Below are 19,022 nucleotides of genomic sequence, written 5' to 3' on the forward strand. Positions count from 1 at the left end.
TAATATTTCCACATCTCTCTCTTGTAGCCATCTTTAAAGCAAAGGTTTATGTTGGGAGAACTAGCATTTAAACAACCAATTGCATCAAAACAGGTCCCCTCCCCCTTTGATCATATGCTCACAGGTGGTCTGGCAGACGGTGCAATAACGTGTGTTTGTTTTCCTGAACAGTGTTTACGGCTGTCCTTTGGCAAAAAAAAGAAAGACGCAAGAGAAGCAACCCCAAGAACCGGCTCCTAAAAGAAAATCATTTGTAGTTAAAACGGACAACTCTTCAGTAGATGAATGCTATGAAACAGATGGAACTGAGGAAATGGATGATAAGGAAGAGGAAGAAGAGGAGGAGGAAGAGGAATATTCTGATGATAATGAGGAGCAAGTTGATGATGACGAGGAGGAGGAGGATGAAGAAGTAGACCGGGATGAGGAGGAGGTTGAAGAGGAGGAGGAGGAAGAAGAGGAGGAGGAAGAGGAAGCAGACGAAGCAGAGGACGATGAAGAGGAGGAGGAGGAGGAAGAAGAGGAAGAAGAGGAAGAAGAAAGTGGTAATGCATAGATAAACACCATACACATTTTGGGTTAATCTTCCAGCGTGGTATTATGGGATTTAGTAGTGCATCTTTCTTTAAGGCTAATACTAGTCACTCTGCTTCTGTCTCTGTGCTACATGCTGACAAATGTCCTCACTGTATTCTCTTAACAATCATTTTCAGATGACCGTTCTACAAATAGCTCTTGAAACAGCTAGCAGTCCCATTTTTGAAATGTGTAGCTTAGACTCCTGCATGCCCAAAATTCTTGCAGAGAAGTGTGGCTGTATTGATGCCATGAGACCAGCCAAAGAACTAGGGAAGCAAATGGTTATGTTTGCACATATCTGTGTCGGGAAAATTCCATGTTTGTTTGCTGTACTTGTCTCCTTCATAGTAATCGTTTGCTTCTCATATAGATATGGCCACATGTTTGCAGGTGTTCTTGGCAATGCAATATGGGCATCTTCCCTTTCAAAAAATTGAAACTACACCTTTTTTTAGGCAAGGAACAAGTGGTACCTACTTTGGTTCTTTGAGACTTGGATGTTGTGTACTTTAGCTGATTTTATTAAAACTATGGAGACTGGCAGATTTACATAGGTATCCCTGTTAAAAGGATTATATGTATACACCATTCAACAAGTTAGGAGACACTCATTGGACGTCCAGTTAATATATTACTAATACAATTAAACCAAAGGCATTTGTTCAAGTTCTGTGGACTCTTAAAATAATTGGTGTTATTTTAAACACTAGTTTCCAGTTTTTTAACTTCAGTAGTTCCTACAGTAATCAGATCATACCTTAATGCCATGAGAATGAATATTCACACAGTAATAATAAAAATAATAATAATGAACCATCTAAAAAGTATTTTGTTCCCATTTCCAGGGAAGATGTTTTTGATTGGGTAGAATCACATTTCTAATCATCAATCAATAAGAATATAAGAAAAAGATTCTCTTTTTTTAATAATAAGTTTTAGCAGTCCTCAGCTGGATTCCTCTTAGGAGCCAGGTATGAAAGTTGTCTGATTTCTGTTTCAGAATTATCTTAGGTAAGAAGTAGAAAGTGGCTTAAAAGTACTCATTTAAAAGAGACTGGAAAGGTGTGCCTCATATGGTTCCTTTTCTGAATTCTACCAAATTCTCAGAGAAGGAAAACATGCAAGTTTTGCAAGAGAGCAATTTAGGGACAAAGCATCTTTTCATATTCTGCTAATTTGGAATTTGAACAAAAGGAAGGTTTGTAATCATTAATTACAACTAAGTTAAGAAGACCAATTGTACAGACAGGAGAATTTATGGAGGACAACAAACCTTATAATAATTTGGAACTATGCATAATTATTAGTGAGTAAGCACTATTGGATAGAAATGTAGCTTATTTCTGAGTATACATGCATAGGATTAGACTGTTTGATAGCAAAGAATGCATCTATGCTATCCAAAATAATGAGAATAAACAAACTTACTTAGAATTTAGACAACCTTGTGAAATAAATTGATTGCTACTGATATATTATGGAACACACTATTACTGATTCCCTACACAGCTACATGGTCAAGTGACCTGAATCAGTAGCCAATAACTGTTACTGCTTTTTGGGTATTTGTTTTGTGCACAGCTAGTTCCTATTAGAAACAGGAACTGGAGTGTATAATGATAGAGGAGTACACTGCCTCTAGTCATAAGAAATAACCTTTGGCTTGACAAAGGTAGAAATGCAGGAAAGGGGTTTATATAGTACTATAGAAATATAATTATATCACTGTGTTCTTTGAAACTTCGCATATAACCAGACAAGACACTTGTTGCTTGTTAGTGCACAGAGGTATCATGAAACAAATAACCGAATATAACACAAACTTTTGTTTCTTGAAGAAATGTGAAGGGTTTGCTAGTTTAATTTAAGATGGTGTATTAACGAAGCAGGTCCGGAGAAATGTATTTCACCCCCTAAATTCAAGTCTGTGTCGATATAGACATAACACTCCAGATTTGTCAAGCATGGTTAAGAGAGTGAGATTGGGTTTTGTGGAATTGTATAGGTTTATTCCCACCACCCACTGGTTTTCACTGGTTTATTCCCACCACCAACTGGTTTTCATTCTGGTTAGGGCTGAAGCAACATTCAGATCTGACTAGTGGGTCTTGCTTAGCACTGAAGGTGGTTAAGACCAACAAGGGTAGAGATAATTAGCACAAGAGAGAGAAGAGACAGTGTGGCGGACTCTCAGTCTCTAAACCATAGTTAAGAGACTAGGTGTCTTACCTCTCTGCCAGCACTAAGATATCATTTTTTTTCTCCTGTTGACAGCACGGGCAACTTGAGCTCCCTTAGGGTGAATATTTGAGATTGTGCTTTGAGAAAGCCTCAACTCATTAGCACAAGCTTTTTCTCAGACCCTAAGATCAAGGGAGTTAACACATTCCATTCTGGATAATGTTACAGTCTTCCTTTGCTTAAAGTTCCACCAAAGGGGTTATAGCCAAATAAACAGACTCCTATAAGAAATAATAAGTCAAAGAAGCCCTATGTGTGCAGTTAAGCCCTTCTGCGTGCTTACTGAGGCTTGCCTTATTTCCTGAAACATCAGTGGCTGCTCCAGAGTGACAATTTCCCCTAATTTTGGGAACAAGGAGCAAAGAGGGTTATGTTCTGGAAAGAGGCCTGAGACGTTTTGGAAGGTACTTGAGCATTCTGGGCACAGTCTTTTGCAGTGCTATTTTTATAGAAAAAGATGTGCCAGAGCTCACCATGAACAGCTCCCTCATTCTCTTAGAATGGCAATGGCGCCCATCTGAAAGGTGTCAGAACTGAGTTCCAGCATTTTCTGGCTGAAAAAAAGCCCTGGTCCTTTGGGATCTTGATTTCTGTGACCTTCTAGGTTCATTCTCTGACAGAAATTAATCTAATTTCAATGGATTTACATTAGTGCACCTGAATTTTCATAAGGTTTTGTAGGATTTTAGAAGCGTAGATCCTGAGGTATATAAATAAGATAAATATTTCAAAAGCAGTTAGGCTCTTATGAAATTCCACTCCTGGTCTTTGATTAAATATACAAAGCATACTAAAGCAACACTCTTACAAATCTCAAAATACCAATTAAAGAGAACCAAAGACTTCCACCTCAGCAATAAGATGTACCCCTAAAATTCCTTTTCAACAGTTTAAAGACCTTCTTCAGTATATCATTAAGTATATTGAGTCTCCTTTATTGGATATATACCTTGTCTTCAAAAAGTTCTGTTACACCCTCGAAAGGCCATAACTGCTCTACTCTAGTCATTAAAAGAATGGCTAATCTTTCAAATTTCCTTTGAATCTCACCCCTTACCCCAAAAGAAATTATGAGCCCCACCCCCTTGAAATCACCTATCCCATAAATCCTATGTAACATGGCAGGATGAGTCATTGTTTGGGGGAGGGGACTCTTCTAGGATTGCCGTCCTCTGTGGTGGTTATTGCTTAATTAGTATTAATGTCCCGTTTAATTTGTGAGGCCAAACTTAAGTGACCTGTTTCTCCTCCTTCTGAGAGGAGATCACATCAGGTGGTAGATGGTTCCCAAAGACTGTTTCACAAAGCTTTTCTATTATAGAAAGAAATCTCCGGTGGAGGAGCTCCAGGAACAGATGTTCCAAGGCACCATTTAGCCTATATCATATGAAGACATTCAAGATGGCTTGTGCTCCAGGTATTTCATAAACCCCTTAGGGTCAGGAAGAATCAGGTTGATTCTAGAACTCCCAGGAGAGTCAATACAAATGATGGAAACACTCACCCATTTCTTACAATTATGCTATACAAATCTATATTTATGTTTCCTTAAAGGGGTGTGGGTTAGATCTGGTTTAGATCTGGAAGACTTTCCCCCCAGATCTTTATAAATCTTGCACACGTTAATATTTCCCCGCCCCTCCCAACTCACATTATTGTGAAAATGTGACATATTTAATGAGATACAGGATGCATATTATCACTAGGGGTGCCACTTTATTTATTCTGAATAACTCATCATATTAGCGGGGGAAACTAAGTAGCACATGAAGGGATTTCAGTGCAACCGCAGCATAATCATGTAATCTTATGACATGGTTCTAATATAAAATAAGGAAATGAAAAAATAGGTCACTAAAGTTGAATGTTTGTTGTGGCTTTTTATTCTAGTTTTCAAATCAGGCATAGCTTAGAAAAATAACACTATTATGCATTACATTTGTACAAAAACAATTCACCCTTATTCTTTTGCTGTTGTTATTGTCATTGTTTAAAAACATGTGTATATTGTTGCTCTTTGATGACCCTAAAAGTCTTACCCCTCCCTTCAGTTCATATATATCCAAAGGTAGGATTTATCAAAACTTGTTCGTATGCACAAACTATCCATAAGCATTTTGTGGATACGCCATCAAAATATTATGAACTTGCCCCCCTACATAAAACAGTAAGGCAGCAGTAAGGCTCACAGGAAGGAGATTTATCAACTTTCATATGGAGATAGGGTGGAGATTACTTAGAATGGGCACACTGCCTGGTTCCCTTTTGTCTATACAGAATTACTGCCCAGTGTTCACATTTATCTTGCAAATACATTATGGCAGAAATAAGTGATGCAGGGATGCATGTATCCCCATAGCAAGCATCTTGAAAGAGACAGCTGACTGATTTAAACAAATATTGCTACATGTAGATGAACCTCAGTCTTTTTTTCCTCCTTCAAAGACTAGCTGCTGTACCTCAAGGAATCCCTTTTCTTGAGCTAGGCCAGGAATTCTCTGCCACAAGATGGGTGGATGGGCATTAGTTTAGGTGGCTTTCAGGAGATTGGCAAAATAATGGAAAATAATTCTATCAGTGACTACTAGTTGTGATGACTATGTGCCTCCAGATGTTGCTGGGCTAACTCTAATCAGCTCCAGTCAGCATTGCTCAATAGTCGGGGATGACAGACATTGCAGCAACATCTGGAGGGTCAGATGTTCCCAGCATCTGCATCTGGTAAAGAAGTACTTTATTTTGATTGCTGTGAATTTCCCATCAGTTTCATTGGATACCCGAGAGTCCTGGTATTATAGGACTGGGGAAAATATTTAGCAACTTTCTCCACATCACGAATGAGTGTTGGTCCTAAGAACAGAACTGAAAAGCAATCCATTGTGGAGGGTGTGGGGGAGAACTTGGCCTACAATCCTTAAATCCGCCCTCAGAGTGACCTCCCTTCCACTCAAAGGAAGTAAGAAAGTCGCTGCTCAGGCATGAATCAAGAATCACTCAGTTTGAAGTTCATCTCCGTGATGAGCCTGCATTTACTTTCTCTCAGCCCTTGCTTCAGAGTCTGCAGTATGAGGGTAGTAGCACTGGCCTACCTTACAGGGCTCTTGTAAAGATTGTAAGAAGTGCTTTAAAATTCAAGTGCTCTATATAAGCGGTGTAATGGCACAAGCCAACAAACACCACTGTCCTTATCTCCTAATTGTCAAGGAATGATTAGTAAGGTGATTTGGGGGTTTTTAGGTCTACCGTGGAGTGCCAATTATAGCATGTAAAGGGAACAAAATTGCCACAAGGTGGTTGGTCGGATAGTAAGGTTCTGTTTAAATCTGCTCATGAGAAATGTTGGGGTGATTTCACAACTTACCGTATTTTTTGCTCTATAAGACTCACCTTTTCCCTCCTAAAAAGTAAGGGGAAATGTGTGTGCGTCTTATGGAGCGAATGCAGGCTGCGCAGCTATCCCAGAAGCCAGAACAGCAAGAGGGATCGCTGCTTTCGCTGCGCAGCGATCCCTTTTGTTGTTCTGGCTTCTGAGATTCAGAATATTTTTTTTCTTGTTTTCCTCCTCCAAAAACTAGGTGCATCTTATGGTCTGGTGCATCTTATAGAGCGAAAAATATGGTACATATTATAAATGAGCTGTGTAGCTGGGGACCTTTTCTGACATATTTGAACTTTCTCCCACTTCCTTCCCCTCCCTGCCCAATTGTTGGCATCTAGCTAGTCTTGTCGCAGGACCTGCAATGCCATTTCCTGCCCTTGTGTAATCAATAAGTCTTCAAATAATCAATAAGTGCTCCTGCTGGAGTAGCCTAGTGGGATTTCCTGCTTCATCAAGTGGAAATAAAATAAAATAAAATAAAATGGGAGAGGTAGTTCATACGTTCTCTTTCGCAATAGATGCCAGTAACAATCTCAGAGTCACAGCCCAAGCAACTTTACTAGAAGCAGTGAAAAGCTAGTTGAGTTGAAAACTACTCCCACACCCACCCAGAAATAATTTCTTTTTTATTTCAAAGGAAATTGATTCCTTAACAGTGGGAACGTTACCTGTATCATATAGGTCTAGGTAAGCGATACCTCTCTATTCCATGCAAGAGACACTTCGTTTGGAATGTCCACAGAAATTTGACAAGGAAAAGTCTGTTCTAAAGCTTTTGTTACTTGAGAGCCAATTATCTTTATTTATTTATCTTTTTATTACCTACTTATTTCTGTTCACGGTGTGTGTTTTTCACTACACTTACTTTTGTATTGTAGCTTTCTTTCTTTGTGCAGTAATGTTAACAACTACCCATACATTCCCTTTGTGTCCTTAAGCAGCAGGGCCGGGATAGAAGAAGCGTCTATGTGCCTCATAGAATCAGATCATGGAAGCATGGAAAGGAATTGCATCAACATCCCCAATCCTCTGTCCATTCCCCTCTTCCCATTAATAGCCAGGAAGGAAGGAAGAGTTGACACAGTCATAATTTGGCCTTCCCCGGATACTCTGGCAGCGCAGCAAAGCCATAAATTATTTATTCCTGCAGCAAGAGAGAAGGTCAGGGACATACATTATACGTCCATCCCTAATAACACTGTGAATTTCTCAGCCACATTCCGGGGTTTCTCCCCCTCTCGTACATAAACCGTATACAACACTATTAGTATGTAAAAGCAGGATTTGGGGCTGTGCAAGTGGTGCACACACACTGAGTGCTTCTCTGAGAGGGTGCTGTCTCAAAGCCCGGTAAGCAAAGCTTTGGGAAGGAGGTGTGAGGGCTCTGGCAGGGTCCTAGAGTCCTCTTGCCTCCTCCCCAAAGCCCAGTTAGCATCTTCCCACCTTTGGGGAGGAAGTGGGAGGCATCTGGGACCCTGCCAGAGTCTTATGCCTCCATTCCAAAGCCAGACGCCTCCTTACCCATCTTTGGAGCGCCAAATATTGGCCTCTTACAGGGTGCCACAGTACCCAGGTCCACCACTGGTAAAAGAGTGTTGCAACACAGTTCATGGGTATCTGAAGTGATCTTACCCATGATAGCTTCATCTTGGGGACATAACAGTAAAATTTTTAGTACAAGAATACTTTTAATCCTACTGCACACCCGAGATTCATAACTTTGCTGTCAAATCCTGCTACTGAATAAACTACACAAATATAAATTGTCTGTTTAACCTAGGTCCACCTAATTTGATTTATGAAATTTGAACTTTGTTCAGAAGCAGTGGGTTTCCAAAATATGAGGCATTTCAAAACTATCCGTAACCAGCTCAGGGAATTCAGGAAAAGGCAGAAGCAGTTTTTGAAGAGTATAAAATTCTTACCTGGGCCATCAGAAGCTCCTTTCCTTTTTAGTATCAATTTACAGGTGTTTTACCCACATCTTGCTTACCTGTGCTCCAGAAAGATTTCCAGATAACCAGTCTCTCTTTTGGAGACCTTTGATTGTGCCAAGGTAGTTGGCTTGGAGGGAAAGAGATTATTTTTCCTTCTAGAATTTCAGTATGTGGAGTTTCACTAAGTGGTCAAAAACAATAGCAGGCCAGACATAAAGGGCGTCATAGCTTTGAAACAAAAATTGCCAGAGAGCATGAAATAATTCTCACCAAACAGTCTTGCCATGACTTCTTCACAACATTATGTTTATCTATTGCCTGTACCTCTAGACTCGGTGCTTTTGTATCTTAAAATATACATCTGCCTGAAAGAATTAATTCAGATTACAGTCATGAGCATCCTTTGCCGAAGCCAGAATTAGCCAGCCAGGCATCTAGCCGCTGCAGTCAGAGAAAGACAGAGAAGCCTATTACTAGCAAGGAAACTACTTTAAGGAGACAAAGTGGTAATTAGAGGGGACTATTGGAAGGGTCACAGAGCTCAAGCTGGCTTTGGTGTCCTTGGCTATTAAAATATTTCTGAATTAATAGGCCTGCCTCAGCTGCAAACTGAATATGTTTATATTAACTGTACACAGAAAAAATGGTTGCTACTTTCTGCCATTGCTGCAGATAGTAAGATATTTGAAATTGGCAGGGTATTTTGAATTGGGATTCCATAAAATCTTTGTGAAGACGCAGCTTGGTCCCTAAAGAAACCCTTGTCAAGGCATGATGGGAAAGGTGAAAAGTCTTAAAGGTGAGGATGAGAGGCAGGGAAGGAATTGAAATGCAAATGCAACAGAGAGACAGAAGTAAGACTGCCTAGTTGTGATTCCAAAAACTGATTAGTTCAGAGTAGTTTCACTAAAGTCTGGGAAGCTGGTCCAGGAAAAAGTAGGACATCACTATAGAGCCTATAATATAGTATGTCAAAGCAAAATTTCAGTTCCCCCTCCGCAGCAAAATATTTGAGTTATTTTTAAAAAAATAAAAATGGCAATGCTTCCTATGAATGTTCATTTCTGGAAGTTGGGCTTCCATGTGTCTATATATTTAGATCCAGTCACACAGACTCATGAAGTAAAACATTCTGGTTTTGCCCAGTTATCCCCACAAGATATGGTTTTTGCCCAGGCAGGCAGATGATCTGACCAATGAGAGCAGCAAAATAACCAGACTGTACAACGGTGATGGGATAAAATCAGGCAAATCTTTATGAACAGCAGCAGGCAAGGCAAGGGTTGGCATGGCATTGGGTCCCAGGATCAGTTCATCATTCCACAAGCCCCATGTTGATGAAATGGATCCGCTAGGTTTGGATCGCTCCAAACTTATACCATGGGAGTCGGCCAGTGTTGAATTTTGCCATGGTGCAAGCCAAGCAAGCAAGAAAGAAAGGTCTCACTGGGGAACCAGGGTGCAGATTCCAACCAGGCAGATACCGAACCCACGCTTGGGTTTGCCGTGGTCCATCCTCCCCTCGTGCCCCTTATGGGGGACCCCCTATACTAGGCGTAGGCAAACTTGGACATCCAGATGTTTTGGGACTACAATTCCCATCATCCCTGTCCACTGGTTCTGTTCTAGAGATCATGGGAGTTGTAGTCCCAAAACATCTGGAGGGCCAAGTTTGCCTAGGCTTGCCCTATACTATGTTGATCCTGCCCAATGCCATTTCTGCCATCATACAAAACAATGCTCTTCCGTCTAACAAAGGAAAGCCATAATTTCACTGAGGGAAAACCAAGTGCCAATAAGTTTTGGGGGGGTGTTATTTCCGGCCTTGTCAACCAGTGACCCAAAATTGCTCAGTGAAGGCTCTAACCCAGCGGTTCTCAACCTGTGGGTCCCCAGATGTTGTTGGACTACAACTTCCATCATCCCTGAGCTCTGGCCTTGCTAGCTAGGTGATGGGAGTTGTAGTTCAACAACATCTGGGGACCCACAGGTTGAGAAAGGCTGCTCTAACCCAAGGGTGGGCAGGTGGGAAGTGCTCAGAGCAAAATGGCTATGAGCTCCAGGGGAAGCAGCCTTATATAGGCCTTCCCCTCCCCTCTACAGCAAGGGCTCATGGGACAGCTTTTTCCCATGAGCCCATCGCATAGAGAGGAAACTAGGCAAAACCTTGCCCAGCACTTTGCTGCAATCTATGGGCCACAGTGCCACCGGGCAAACACGTCCCGTGCTTATTGGGCATGAAACGGGGCTTAGGTACACACCTTCCTAAGCAACATGCGCTAGGCACATTTACTTAGACACAGATTAGCAACTCTTTTCTATTTCTTGCCATTTCCAAACTGGGGGAAGTTTTAAAAGCCTGAATGAAGGGAAAAGGAGGCGGCTAAGGTGGTTACTTGTGGGTGCCAATGGAAGACAGGAACGGGAGAAGAAAGGGGGTCTGCACAATGAATACATTATTCAACAACATCCAGCATATACCACTGCTTTATTGACCTATGTTGGGCAGTGCTGATTTATTCCATGAGGACATAGGGAGACCCTTGCTAGATCAGACCAGAATCCTGGTCCCACAATGGCCAACCAGATACCTCTGGGAAGCATATCAGCAGAACCTGAGCACCATGGCATTTCCCCTACTGATGCTCTCCAGCAATTGGCATTCAGAGGCATACACAACCATCATGGATGTTAATAGCCTTATCCTTCACTGCTACCATGTCTGCTGTCAGGGATGATCATCAGTGGACAACTCCAGGAGGCATTACTGACCCCTGGAGATTTCTGGCCATGCTCCTTCTCCTTGGTGTCCGTGAGGGAGGTAGACCCACTGCAGGCATCAATCTGGAAATGGTACTGGGTACTACTGATACAGAACCAGTGAGAGGGTGTTGTTTGGGTTGGGTGGAGGTGTAAATGGGCAAGAGGCCCTTCTGTGCAGGTGGATTAACCAGCACATTTCCCAAGATCATGTTCCTCTTAGTAACATTAGTTCTCCACTCTTGAATTGTTGCTGCTATCATATTTACCAGTAAAGAAAAGAAATAGTAATCAAGACCATTTTGATTTACTAGCACTTCTGTAATTGCTTTGGCATGTGCACGTCTTCAACAGTGGGAAGCCAGAGTAAAAATATAACAGGTAAAGTACAGGTGTCTGACTACCATGTAAAGAAAATGGTACATGTTGCAAAGCACATGGTTTAATGGACCATATTTGGGCTAGCAGAATAGTTGCTTTTACAAACTAAGGAAGGAAAGTGTGCCTGAAAATCTAGCTGCTGGTTATTTCATTTGTGAAAGGTCCTTGGGACATCTCATTTTTACGTTTTGGATTAATGCCATGAGATCATATTTAATGCAACAAATAGCTTGTTTTCGTTCATAAGGCTAAAGGTTGTGGATTAAGGGTTGCTTCACAAACAGCATCAGTCACATTGAAGCTGCCAAGCGATAGTTCTGTGTAAGAGTGATTCCTTGTAGAGTTTGTAATCTGGACTGGCCCAGGACATTTTGCACCCCCAAGTCCCTCGCCCCTGCTCCCCAAATTGAGGTGCATAAGAACTAAGATTTTTTGCACCTGAAACAGAAAATTCCCAAAGCATCAACCCCTCCTGGTGCTTTTAGCACTGTTACAAGGCTCTCCACACTGACACAATATTTTCCTGGCCAAAGGTCACATTCTTGAGGAGCTTCTTGACAGAGCCAGGCCACGTAGTCAGATGCCTGCATATATTTTTCCTACTCACCTCCCTCTCCCAGCAATTAAACTTCCTCGATAACTTAGTGCTCGGGGCTACTGCAACTTATGAAATGGTTCAAACTGTGAAGCCTCAGAATCTACTGAGAAATAATGATTTATTGCATTGACGCTTTTGCTAAAGTTGCCAAACATATCTGTTTTCTACATCTCAGGCTAAAATTCCGTACTTTTCCTACACTTACTTCTAGTCAAAATTGTCCTAATTCACTCTCAGCTTGACCTGATACTTGCTCTGGAGTGGGGAGTGAAGAGTTCGTTTTCACATCTCCAAAGTTTCAGGGATGGAGAACCTGTGGATCTCCAGATGTTGTTGGAGGCCAACAGCCACCAGCCCCAACCAGCATGGTCATTGTTCAGGGATGGTGGCAGTCATAGTCCAAGAACAGCTGGAGAACCACAGGTTCCCTATCCCTGCTTTATTTCCATCCTATCTGCATATTTACTATTCCATCCACATGCACAGTAAATTGATTCAAGCAGGTTGTGCTATGTTACTGATATAGCGATTATGATGTATTTACTGATCATGAGTTTGTCTGTTCCATTTGGCGCAAATGAGAAGTACACAAACTTAAATGCATGTGCAGGAAAGGTATTAGGAAGCCTACCAATAAGCCACCTACTTATTAACTCTTTTAAAAATCACAATTGGAAGCTGCAGCAGCAGCAGCAGCTGCTGTTGTTTAAACAGAGGGTTGAACTCTGCAGGGTGTGCTGTCTGCAAGGTGAGTTACCAGGCATCACTGAAAGGATATGGTAGAGGCGAAACATGGTCCACAGTTTACCTGAATTGCATAAAGCATCTCATTCAGGCTTAATAAATTGATTTTAGGAAATCATAAAGCATAGTGCAACAGCAAACACAAATGGATAGAGAAAACAAATTCAAGTGGAGTGAATTAGTTCTGTTTGCAAGCAAGTAGGTCAAATGCTGCAGCACAAAGAAATTGGAAGTAATGAGGATAGAGCCAAGTATAACCATATTAGAATGAGCAAAACAGGTTGAGGATTGGGCAGAAATCTTGTGCTGCATTTATGTGAATCATCAGCAGTTGCGGGGGGAGTGCATTTGGCTTATACGCTCAGTGGGCAAAAGAATTTGGATATGCCCAGTTTACATTGAGACCTAAGCATTTAACTGTATTCTTGAGGGTGAAATCCTACGTATGCTTACTTGGAAGGGAGTCTTATTGAATTCAGCAGGGTAACTGAGTGAACATGCATAGAATAGAAGTATTGGGCTATGAGTCCAATGAATTTCATCAGGATTCAAGCCTACTTAATTTATCCAGATTGTATCCTATGCATACTGATTTGGCTTTATAATGTGGTCTGCATATTGATCCTGAACATTTGTTTCGGAATATCTGTTCGGGTCACAAGCATATAAATACCAATGCTGTACCTGCAAAACATCATGTTAGGTAATGTTAAGTGGGCATAGCTGCTGCTGTGCACTATCTTCCCTACTTACATGCTAGCTGAACAGGTTTTAAGATCAGCTGTTAATTTGCAAATGACTTGTGATGGGCTTATAAATAACAAATGCTGTAGGTCTGTGACAGACTTGAGTAGGATGCATTATAGATGATAAAGCACCATCAACAGAAGACGTGCTAGAGATAGTCACTATCTATGAATGAATAGACCTTTTTGACTCTGCTGACAATCAATTACTTTGTATTAAACTGAGGCGGGCAACCTATTTAGCATGGACGGACATAATGGAAATGCTTGATGAGGCAGAGGACTGAAGCTAATTCAGATATTATACACTGCATGTCAAAGTTTCGCCACACCTAGAAATCTTTAATATAAATTATTTTTAAAAAACAAAACAAATATCCTTAACTGGTCTGCAACTTTTTTTTTGGAACAGTCTTCATGTATGCTGTTCAAAACACAACTATTTTCCCTTGATGAATGAACTGTTGAGATGTACTGAGAATACCCCTGACCATTAGGTCCAGTCGCAACCAACTCTGGGATTGCGGCGCTCATCTTGCTTTATTGGCTGAGGGAGCCGGTGTACAGCTTCCGGGTCATGTGGCCAGCATGACTAAGCCGCTTCTGGCGAACCAGAGCAGCGCACGGAAACGCCGTTTACCTTCCCGCCAGAGCGGTACCTATTTATCTACTTGCACTTTGATGTGCTTTCGAACTGCTAGGTTGGCAGTAGCAGGGACCGAGCAATGGGAGCTCACCGCATTACGGGAATTTGAACTGCCGACCTTCTGATCGGCAAGTCCTAGGCTCTGTGGTTTAGACCACAGCGCCACCCGCGTCCCTGGACTGAGAATAAGGGCCTCTTAATGTTTAAACAAGCTCATGTGGGTGAAAGCTAACCTTGAGGTACCCTCATGATGGTCGCAAGCTGTTCAGAGGCAACCCATGGCCTTCCAGATTTTGCTCAACTACTATCCCAATGGCCCTTGATAACAGGTGGGCTGTTGGGGTCTCTCAACATCTGAAGGGCCATGAGTTACTCACAGCTATCCTAGAGGTAATGATGGGGGAGAAATTAATTCCATTCATGTTGTACATCAACCTGCATTATTCAGTTCTTGAACCAAAATACAGCTACCTGCACTTCTCCAGATTTTGTGGCGCAGTTCTCCTGTGAAAATAATAAACACATATTATGCAAAACTGCATACAAAAACCATCTACTACTGAGCCAGTTTCAAGGTCCTGAATGACTAAGCAAAAGGGTGGGTGCATGGAAGGCAAGTTGTAAGCAACCACAATTTGTGACATTGCACAACATTGTTACAGATCGGGGACACGGGAAACAAATAAAAAAAATTCACCACACCTAGGAGACATATGTGGGACGTGGGTAGCGTTGTGGGTTAAACCACAGAGCCTAGAACTTGCCAATGAGAAGGTCGGTGGTTCAAATCCCTGTGACGGGGTGAACTCCCGTTGCTGGGTCCCTGCTCCTGCCAACCTAGCAGTTCGAAAGCACGTCAAAGTGCAAGTACATAAATAGGTACCGCTCCAGTGGGAAGGTAAATGGCGTTTCCATGCGCTGCTCTGGTTCACCAGAAGCGGCTTAGTCATGCTGGCTACATAACCTGGAAGGTGTACGCCGGCTCCCTCGGCCAATAAAGCGAGATGAGCGTCACAACCCCAGAGTCAGCCACGATTGGACCTAATGGTCAGGGGTCCCTTTACCTTTACCTTTTAGGAGACATATGCCTGTATATCTAAAGTTGCTTACCCCAGAAGTAAGTCAACGCTTAAAAATTACAACCTGGGATTGGGTGGAAAATATATAATTTTGAGTTTATCCCTGCACGCATATGGGTTGGAACCTTTCTTTTAAAAAATAGAATACATAGTTTACTCTTCTGGTAATATGCTGTTCATGGGACACTTATATTTAGCCCTGTATTAAGCCTCAAATCTGTAAGTTTTGTAAGGCAATGCCACCTCTGAAACCTTCTGAATTGGGCCAACCAACATATTCCTTTCTGTGGTGGTGCTAAATATGAGGGGGAGAGGGAAATGATATGTTAAGGGGGGGAGAGAAAAGAGGGTGAAAAGAAGCACACGAGTTGAGGAAAGAGGGAAACTGAAAGTAATGGTTGTGCAAATATACAAAATTCAGATAAAGAGAGAAGGGCTGCCATACATCCAGGAGAGAGGGACTGGAGAGAAGGGCTGCTTTGTCCTGGATGTTAGTCAAGTCAATCGAAAAATCACAATTTTTTTGTGTTTTTGTCCTGGCAATCCTACGAGAGAGTAGAGAGTGCTATGAGATGGAGAGAGAGAAAGGAGAAGAGTTAATGAAGATGGGAGTGCCAAGACAAATGTGCTGCAAAGGAAGCAGAAAGAAAAAAGGCGGATAATAGAATGGGCTAAAATGTGACACATACTCTTGAGTAGAAACCGCTGTCAGTTTTTTGAATTCTGTACCTCTGCTCTACACTTGAGGTGGCCAGGTGAATGGGAAAAAAAATCAAGACTTGCTAAAGGAGTATAGGACCAGGTTCTGGGGGATATAACATGGCTGCAGGCAACTGTGTGTTTAAGAAACGTCTTTGAGGGAGAAGTGGTTTTTAAGGAGGGAATCTGCAGAGAAGAAAGTGTTGGCTTGTCAGGATAAACGAAGGTTGTCCAAAGCACATGGAACAGCATGGGTGATGGCACAAAGGCAAAGACAGGTAGAGAGAATCAAAGAGAGTGATAGCGGATCAGTTTGCACAGAACAGAGACAGCAAGAAAGGGGGTATGGAGAGATGAGAGAAGCGTCAAGGCCAAAGAAGTGGAGAGCCTTAAATGTAAGGATCAGGAGGTGCTTGAAGTTCATGAAAGTGACACAAAGAGACAGTGCAGAGATTTAAGCAGAGGCGCCTCCCAGAGAAGAAATTGATTTTAACAGAAGCATTTCAAATTGAGAGGAAGAGAGGTGGCAGGATATCTAAAAAAGAAGGATGCGGTTTGATAGGGGAGAGAGATGATGCGGGATGCATGGGTGAAACCTTTAATGCTGGCATAGTTAGGGACGATGACAGCAGTGCTTCCAAGAGTTTTGAAATGACTACAAATTTTCCAAGTATTCTAAAGTAGATTGTGTGTGTAAGAGGGAGAGTGCAGTTAATTTCATATGGGCAATAGATCAATGATAGAGAAGCAAAATGCTGTATAATGAGACATGGATGTCTGACCTATGCACAAAAGAGCCCAAAATCAACACATATTGTGGCCAGAGGCTTTTTGCACTCACTCTCTATGAAGGAAAAATCCCTATTTACCTGTGCAGAATATACTTGCCATAGTAGATATTGGAAAAACCATTATGTGAGTAGATCTTTCATTTCTTCTTTGGTCTGCTGTTGCACTGCCTGCTGTTTGCACCAGAAAGATGATGGTTGCATTATTTAAGTCGAAGTTGGGGGACCTGTGCCCCTTCAGTTGCTATTGGAACATCCCTGGAGCCAATGGGAGTTGGAATCAAACAACATATGGAAGACGACAGGTTTCCCACCCCCACCCTGCCCCTGCCATTTTAGTCTAACTTTAAAAAGCCATCATAATGATTTGTTTCCCACCATGATGTTAGAAAGCTCCTCCACAAACTGACCCAGATGCATGTTCCATTATGAGAAGCTTTTGGAGCCTTTGTCTGTGAGGATCATGGCAGCTACCAATACTAAATTATAGTTGCATTCTTCATCAGAATCCCTGAAACACTGACATATGTTTCAGAATAAGAAGAAACACCGAAAAGCAATCGAGGAAAATGTGGCATCTTCCAATATGTGTGCTGTGCTTTGAACCCCGACTTACCATGGTTCTAGAATGCCTGGGAAGCCTACACAAATGCACCTCCTACTTTTGCCCTCCAACTCATTTATTTACTTATTTTTACATCTATACCCTGCAGATTATGTTTATACACCAGTAGATTGATGTTTGTTTGCTCTGATTTAGAGTGAAAGAGTGGGTTTTCCCTGGGGAAGAGGTGGAGCAAGGAGAAAATCGCTTGGACCCATGCCTAGAAAGTGTGGGTCAAGCGGGAAACCACTCAGACCCGTGCTTTCTAGGCACAGGGCAAGCAGAAGTGTGGGTGAGCCCTTAATGCTGTGTACAAATGCCTGAAGAGGTATTGTCCCTTACCATCATTTCAGAAAACCTGTACCTAATTCGGTCATTGTCATAGTCAACCCATTGCTACTTTGTGCATGGCTTGTGCATGGCTCTCCTCTAACAGCAAATACTCCTTACTGCCTCAGCTCATTGCATGAGTTCATAACTAGGCATTTCTCATGCCATATTCTCCATGCAGTATTTCACCACAATTCACAACTATCTCAGTTTTCTTTTTCCCTTCATAAAGGCTATCCCTGCAGATCAGGACTCTTGACTATTATGTCTATGGAACAATCTGATTTTATGATTATTGAAAAGTGATTAAGAAAAATTGAAGCAAGATATGTTCCAACGTCAACACACTTGTGGCATGTAGCATGATTCCACAGATACCTCAAGTTGCAGGGTCCCAATTCTGAGGAGTCTATGGAACGGAAGAAATGGGCACTTCAAAGAGATAATACACATTTTTCTAGAAGGATAGTTAGGGTGGTTTTGTTCTTTGGTGTATGTGCATTTCAGTGATTGTACTGTTTGCAATGACCTTAAGTCAACTGTACTTTGTGGGGGAAAGGAGTGTAGCTTGGCTGTTAACCATTCTTTGCTGAAGAGGCTGCCAGTGATTACACCTTCGGTAGTATGCATGTGCTGCAAGATCCTTACTTGCATTTGCCCAATACACTAAATGCAGGACATATCTGCATACAAGGATGGAGCCTGTTTCTCCCTTTGCCTAATGAAAGGATGATCAGAGCCCTGTCAGATGTGATTCACATCACTAACATGCAGCTTGTACATTTCTTGGGCCTGCTGGAAAACTGCAGTTCAAAAACTTTTCCCACACGTTGATTGGCTTCTCCAGTTTGCAGGACTGGACTACTATGAACTAAGCCTCTGAAAAATCTCAATTATTCAAAAGAATTGAATAATTGCTTCAATTCTTTTAGTAATTTTTAGTTTGACCTCTGGCACAAAGGTAAGGGCAAGCACCCGTGGTAAAAACTGAAGAATACTGCCATAAAAATAAATTACCGTATTTTTTGTTCTATTAGACTTACTTTTTCCCTCCTGAAAAGGGGAAATGTGTGTGCATCTTATGGAGCGAATGCAGGCTGCGCAGCTATCACAGAAGCCAGAACAGCAAGAGGGATCGCTGCTTTCACTGCACAGCGATCCCTCTTGCTGTTCTGGCTTCTGAGATTCAGAATATTTTTTTTCTTGTTTTGTAGGTGCGTCTTGTGGTCTGGTGCGTCTTATAGAGCGAAAAATACGGTAGCTGGGAATTCCTTTCTGAGTGCGATTGAAACAAATGGGATGGCATTTGGGATATATGTGGATGGAGGACTTGTGTACATTGCAAGGTTTCTCTTGGGTGTGCAGTGTATCTTACATGGTGCAGTCCTCTGTGGAATCTTTGTTATTGAGGACAAGCACCACAGTGGCAGGTGGAGGCAAAAGTGAGTTCTAAAATTAAAACATGGTGGGGTTTCTTTTGGTAGTTTTGAGCAGAGTTAAAAAGCTTGGAA

The 19,022-nt window shown here is 41.9% G+C and overlaps 1 protein-coding gene across 19 annotated transcripts in view; it reads left to right on the forward strand.

Annotated features, from left to right (window-relative positions):
• Window positions 1-19,022, forward strand: part of MYT1L (myelin transcription factor 1 like) — a 284,247-nt gene that overhangs the window by 191,198 nt on the left and 74,027 nt on the right. For 14 of the 19 annotated variants that reach the window (XM_053380764.1, XM_053380763.1, XM_053380761.1 and 11 more), the window contains 2 exons: window positions 172-545; window positions 4,142-4,237. In XM_053380764.1, coding sequence (XP_053236739.1) covers window positions 172-545; window positions 4,142-4,237 — 470 coding nt within the window. The remainder of the gene's footprint in view (window positions 1-171; window positions 546-4,141; window positions 4,238-19,022) is intronic. The other 5 variants (XM_053380771.1, XM_053380772.1, XM_053380776.1 and 2 more) reach the window with 1 other exon arrangement.

Source organism: Podarcis raffonei, chromosome 3, assembly GCF_027172205.1.
Source record: "Podarcis raffonei isolate rPodRaf1 chromosome 3, rPodRaf1.pri, whole genome shotgun sequence".
Classification (NCBI taxonomy): Eukaryota; Metazoa; Chordata; class Lepidosauria; order Squamata; family Lacertidae; genus Podarcis; species Podarcis raffonei.